The following is a 6,062-nucleotide window of genomic DNA, read 5'->3' on the forward strand; positions in this document are numbered from 1 at the left end:
AGCAGAAGCATTTCTTTTCTTTTAGAGGTTCACGCACAACAGTAGTGTCTTAATCAACAATAAATAGCATCTTACAGGTGACAACTTGTAGCGTGTGGTACACACCAAATGCCGCTGAAAGCAGTAAAATTCCCCAGAGTCCCAACCTTCCTGGAGCCGAAACGGTAGGGAGCGGCTGCAGGACAAGCAAGCTGGATACCCACGGAGGGAGTCCATGGCCTCTTTCCGTGAGATAAATGAAAATACCCCAGGGAAGCTGCAAAACCAGGGACAGGAGCTGCTGACCGCAAGTTTTAGCAAGTCTGAACTGTCTACGCTGGGGTCAGCACTCGAAAAACCCAGCGGACACTTCGTTACCCAAGTGCCCCCTTCCCGGGGGTGGAACTGCAGCTGCACAGAAAGGAAATGGCTGAGGTTCTCTGCGAAGTAATAGGTGACAGCAACACGCAGGAAGGCGCGAGCCTCCCGCAAGGATTCAAGGCTGTGGCCATTCTCTGGGCACTTACCCCGAAAGAGCTTCTGGAGAAGGAAAGCAGGCGAAGACATGGGAACAAGCACATAAGATTAAAAGGAAATAAACCATTAAAAAAGCTTACCCATTCTTGGTACTCAAGGGAATTAAAGCTGAGGAGGCCTCTCCTTTTTAGAGAAAAAGCTATTACGAGGTTAGCATTTAAGAGAGAGGGAGACACACCCTTAGGTTAATGGGTGAACCCAACTCTGAGCTGGTTCCTTCGCAAGGACTGGGAAGGGTCCCCGGCTGACGAACCAAGTTACAGTTCCCGTGGCTTTGGGGGTTCAGGGCAGCTTAACTTCTCAGTTACCCACCAGCTCTATGCTGTACGCTGACTTTCTGCAGGCCGCCTGAGACCCAGCATTGAAGAGCACCATTACTTGCACCAGGAGCAAAGGCAGGCTGGCTGCCTTTCCCGACCAAATAAAGGGAGACCCCCCCCCCACCCCGGTCCTCTGAGGGATACCCCAGGCCCTCCTACCTCCCGAATGATCTGCTTCCGCATCCACGGTCCATCCATCCTCAGCCCCCAGGTCCGACAGCTCCCCTTTCAGCACCCCGTTGCTGAAGGGCACAGTACTTTCTGGCAGCAGCGGGGTGGCAGCCTTGTCCCTGGGGCTGGAGGTGGTCTCTGTACAAGAGTCTTCAAGCCCCGAAGTGCTGACAGAATCTGAGCACTGCCCAGAGGAGGCCACGGAGGGGACACCCTGGCCGTTGTTGGACACGCAGGTGACACAAGCGGCATCTTCTGCCAGGATGCCTGCCTCGTCCAGTGACTCTCCAAGGGAGGCAGGCGGTGGAGGGCAGGGGGCCAGGGAGACGTGGTGCGTGGAGCTCTTTGGCTTCCTGTCCTTGGTGGGGCTGGACAGAGGGCTGGTCAGGCAGCTCACGCAGGTCTTTGGTGGTGGCAGATGCTCTGCCAGCAGGTCTGCGGAGGGGAAGGCGGCGTCCACCGGGCCCGCGGCTGCCTCCGCTGTGGCCAGAGCGGGCTCCGCGGCACCCTGGCCCAGGGCAGTCTTCTGGCTGCCTCGGGCACAGCTCTCCTCCTTCGGCCCTCGGAGCTGAGCGGCCGAGGCCTGATACATCCGACCCGCGATCCTGCCCATCCTGGTGCTCAGCACCTCCTCGGTGGCCTCCAAGATCACTCTGGAGATGATCTGGAAGGCAGCCTGCTCGACCTTCTCGTTTCTGTCCAAGGTCTCTTCCTTGCCCAGCTCCCGGCTGAAGTCTCCTTCCCAGCCTCTGCTCCCCCTGACCCGGGGGGCTGGCGTCTCGTGGGGCGTCGCCAGCTCCGAGTGGGCCGACCCCACGAAGCTCCTCGGCAACTTCCCCACGGGGTCCTCGTCCACCGCCAGCAGGCTGCTCCTCCCCTTCTCTCCCCCTCCTCCCAAGGGAGCCAGGCTGGGGGCTCTGCTGCTCGGCAACTCGGGGCCCTGCTCCCGGGACACGGGACCTTCTTCCAGCACGTTTTCTCCCATCACCGCATCACCTGTGCCTTCGGCGCCACCCATCTCCCTGGTCCTCTCCCCGGGGCCCACCTTCTCTGCGGGGGCTGCAGACTGGCCCTGCTGGCGCCACCCGGCCGGCCTGCCCATCACGGTCTCTCGATTACACACCTCGGCTGCTTCGTGGGGGAACGGAACGCCTTTTGGGGACGGCAGGGGACACTCTAGAGGAGCAGACTTGGCTTCGTCACCCGTCAGAGCGAGCTCCACCCTTGCACTGTCCTCTTTGCGTGGTCCTGGTCGAAACCTCGTGTCCGTGGTGTTGGGAAGGCCGCCCGAGGACTCTGGTCGCCGGTAGGCCGGGTGTGCCCGCAGCAGGGCCGGCGGCTCCACAGGGGGCTTGCTGGCGGTGGGGAGCTCCCTCTCAGGCGGCTGGGTGGCAGCAGGGCACGGGGCCGCTGCTCCAGGACCGGGGTCCTCCACGGGGAGCGCGTCCTCCGTGGCAGGGCCAGCCCTCAGCTTCACAGCGCTGGCCCCCATCTGTCTGTTGTGGCTGCTGATGTGCTCTTTTTTACGAGAGAAAAACCACCACCAGCCGAGGAGCGCCAGCACTCCAGGCAGTGCCATGGGGAAAAGTGAGCGGAACTGGATCGCCATCCTGGAGGCCTGAAGTAATTATACCTGCGAGAACAGGAGAGAGAAGGGGATGCTATGAGAGCCAGGTAAGAGGATCCTGATATGACTGCACAGCAAAGACAAACACGTTACGGCAGAGCCTTTGCTCCCCCACTTTCCCTGACCCTGGAAGGAGCGTCCCTCCCTCTCGGCACACCCAAGACTCTGGGTGATCCTTGGAGGTGGGTGGGCAGGAAGACACAGCTCCCCCCACTTCTGTTCCCTCATCCTTGCACACTCCCTTGAAACAAGCTGAGCCTTCTCTTGAAACCAAATCCCTTCCTGCATCACTTCTTGATGCCAAGTTCTCCCTATGTTCCCCCAAGGGACTAGTTATGTTTAGTGCTTTAGTTCTCTAAACTCCCAGAACACTTATCTGTTCAGATGGTGTTGGAGCATTTTTAAATACCAATGGAATCCACATGTACCTGTCCCTTGCATGCACCCCCAAAATCAAGAGTCAATGAAACAGCAGTTACGCAGCAGTAACGTCAGAACAGAGGACGAGTAAGATTTTTAAGAGGATAGGGGAGGACTTCCCTGGTGGCACAGTGGTTAAGAATCCACCTGCCACTGCAGGGGACAAAGGTTCGACCCCTGGTCCGGGAAGATCCCACATGCCACGGAGCAACTAAGCCCGCGAGCCACAACTACTGAGCCCACATGCTGCAACCACTGAAGCTGGCGCACCTGGAGCCTGTGCTCCGCAACAAGGGAAGCCCGCGCACTGCAACAAAGAGCAGCCCCCGCTCACCGCCACCAGAGAAAGCCCACACGCAGCAACGAAGACACAATGCAGCACCCCCAGAGAAAGGATAGGGGATACTCCAAGGTGAGGGACCAGCAAAACACACAGTGGCGTGGAGGTAGGGTCATGTTTCAGAGTCAAGTCGTTTAGTGGGCTCGATGAGGGTCCTGCACCCACTGCAGAGTCTGGACGTTTTCCTGTAGACAACAGAGAACCAGCTTTGCTCTGCAAGGCACACACACCAAACTGTGTTTCTAGCTTATTCTGGGAAGAGGACAAAGAGCATCAAGCGAAAGAAAGCTGAAGACCTAGTCCGTTAGATCCACGTAAGCAGAAATAAGGGCCTAGAGGAAGGCGGTAGACACGTAAAGGAGACAGGGAACTGTTTTCTTCACCTGTAAGATGGGGACACACCTTGTAAAGGATGGCTGGTATAAGATCACTTGAGACACGTGTTAATCCTTGTAAAGCAGGGTTAGCTCTCATTAGAGGTATGTGACAAACTTATTCTAGAATACACGCTTGTATCCTCTGCCTCACAAACAGCAAATTTTGTTCTGTCTGCAAAAACTGTAAGTCTTCGTAAAACCAAAAATCCTCCACTGATATGGTTGGTGACTTACTCCTTAATTTGGTTTGTGCTTTGCTGCGGAGATGAACGTAAATGCTTTAACGGCTCTTATTTACTTGTATCGATGGTTAATTTACTTATATCAATGTTCTCGGGAAAAACCAGAGCACAGAGTTCCCCAGGCGGTTCTCATGTTCAGCCGAGGCAAAAAAAAAGTTCAACCACTGCAAAAAAAAAAAAAAAAAAAGTCCTGGAAACTTTGCTTCTCAAAGTGCAGTTTATGGACCAGAAGCACTGAGCATCATGACCTGAGACCCTGCGATAAATACAGTATCTCAGCCCTACCCCAGACCATTTAACAAGACCAGCAAAGGACTCACAGCAACGTGACAGCTTGTGAAGGAATCCAGGAAAAGTGTTCTGCTCCAAAGTGAGGGGGCTGGGGAGGGGTGGGAGGGGTCATCTCCAGAAACTCCTTCATCTGTAAAGATAAACCTTCTTGCTAATATTTGAAGATGAAGCAATGGGATCGGAAAATACAAAGCAGAGTTAAACAATGGCCAGGGCTCAGAAGACCGTGTTAATCCCTTCAGGCAGAACACTTCAGTGATGCCACCTTAGAGCTTCATATTCAACCACGGAGCCTCACCAGACGCTTTCCTTTGCATTGCTTAATCCTCAACCACCGGGTTTGGAATACGTATTACCAGCCTAAAGGTTAAAATAACTCAAGGTCACACAGCCAAGAGGGTGAACTCAGGTTCTACTCCACATTAACTCTAGAACCCACTTGAATGAGTCTGTGCAGACGAGGTACTGTACAGGCCAAGGAGAGGGGAGAAGTTTGTACCCCTCCTAAAACTTGATGGCCCTATTTTTTGACCCACCTCCTCGAGTAATGGAAATAAGAACAAAAATAAACAAATGGGACCTAATGAAACTTAAAAGCTTTTGCACAGCAAAGGAAACCATAAACAAGACGAAAAGACAACCCTCAGAATGGGAGAAAATATTTGCAAATGAATCAATGGATAAAGGATTAATCTCCAAAATATACAAACAGCTCATGCAGCTCAATATCAAAACAACAAATAACTCCATCAAAAAATGGGCAGAAGACCTAAACAGACGTTTCTCCAAGGAAGACATACAGATGGCCAGGAGGCACATGAAAAGCTGCTCAACATCACTAATTATTAGAGAATGCATATCAAAACTACAATGAGGTATCACCTCACACCGCTCAAAAATGGCCATCATCAAAAAATCTACAAACAATAAATGCTGGAGAGGGCGTGGAGAAAAAAGGAAACCCTCTTGCACTGTTGGTGGGAATGTAAATTGATACAGCCACTATGGAGAACAGTAGAATAGAAAAATAGAATTACCATGTGACCCAGCAATCCCACAACTGGGCATATACCCTGAGAAAACCATAATTCCAAAAAGACACATGCACCCCAATGTTCACTGCAGCACTAATTACAGGTCATGGAAGCAACCTAAACGCCCATCAACAGATGAACAGATAAAGAAGATGTGGTACATATATACAATGGAATATTACTCAGCCATAAAAAGGAACGAAATTGGGTCATTTGTAGAGACGTGGGTGGACCTAGAGACTGCCATACAGAGTGAAGTCAGAAAGAGAAAAACAAATACCGTATATTAACGCATACATGTGGAATCTAGAAAAATGGTACAGATGAACCTGTTTGCAAGGCAGAAATTGAGACACAGATGTAGGGAACCAATGTATGGACACCAAGGGGGGAAAGGAGTGGGGTGGCATGAATTGGGAGATTGGGATTGACATATATACACTATTATGTATAAAATAGATAACTAATGAGAACCTGCTATATATAGCACAGGGAACTTAACTCCTCTTTGCTGTACAGCAGAAACTAACACAACGCTGTAAAACAACTATACCCCAATTTAAAAAAACAAAACAAAACACCCTGATGACCCTACCCTATGACCCAAAAATCCCACATCTGGAATCTTTCCTTAAAGAAAAAAAAAAAAAAACACAGGGGCTTCCCTGGTGGCGCAGTGGTTGAGAGTCCGCCTGCCGATGCAGGGGACACGGGTTCGTGCCCC

The 6,062-nt window shown here is 52.1% G+C and overlaps 1 protein-coding gene across 7 annotated transcripts in view; it reads right to left on the reverse strand.

Moving 5' to 3' along the window:
* Nucleotides 1–6: 6 nt before the first annotated feature.
* LOC114485587 (A-kinase anchor protein 1, mitochondrial-like) overlaps nucleotides 7–6,062 on the reverse strand; it is a 22,083-nt gene continuing 16,027 nt past the window's right edge. For 5 of the 7 annotated variants that reach the window (XM_028487298.2, XM_055083639.1, XM_055083640.1 and 2 more), the window contains 2 exons: nucleotides 996–2,640; nucleotides 7–519 (listed from right to left, as the gene is read on the reverse strand). In XM_028487298.2, the coding sequence (XP_028343099.1) occupies nucleotides 503–519; nucleotides 996–2,616 (1,638 nt within the window). In that variant the 5' untranslated portion in view covers nucleotides 2,617–2,640 and the 3' untranslated portion in view covers nucleotides 7–502. Of the gene's footprint in view, nucleotides 520–995; nucleotides 2,641–4,005; nucleotides 4,130–4,333; nucleotides 4,503–6,062 lie in introns of those variants that run through there. The other 2 variants (XM_055083641.1, XM_028487302.2) reach the window with 2 other exon arrangements.

Source organism: Physeter macrocephalus, unplaced genomic scaffold (genome assembly GCF_002837175.3).
Source record: "Physeter macrocephalus isolate SW-GA unplaced genomic scaffold, ASM283717v5 random_1727, whole genome shotgun sequence".
In the NCBI taxonomy this organism is placed as follows: domain Eukaryota; kingdom Metazoa; phylum Chordata; class Mammalia; order Artiodactyla; family Physeteridae; genus Physeter; species Physeter macrocephalus.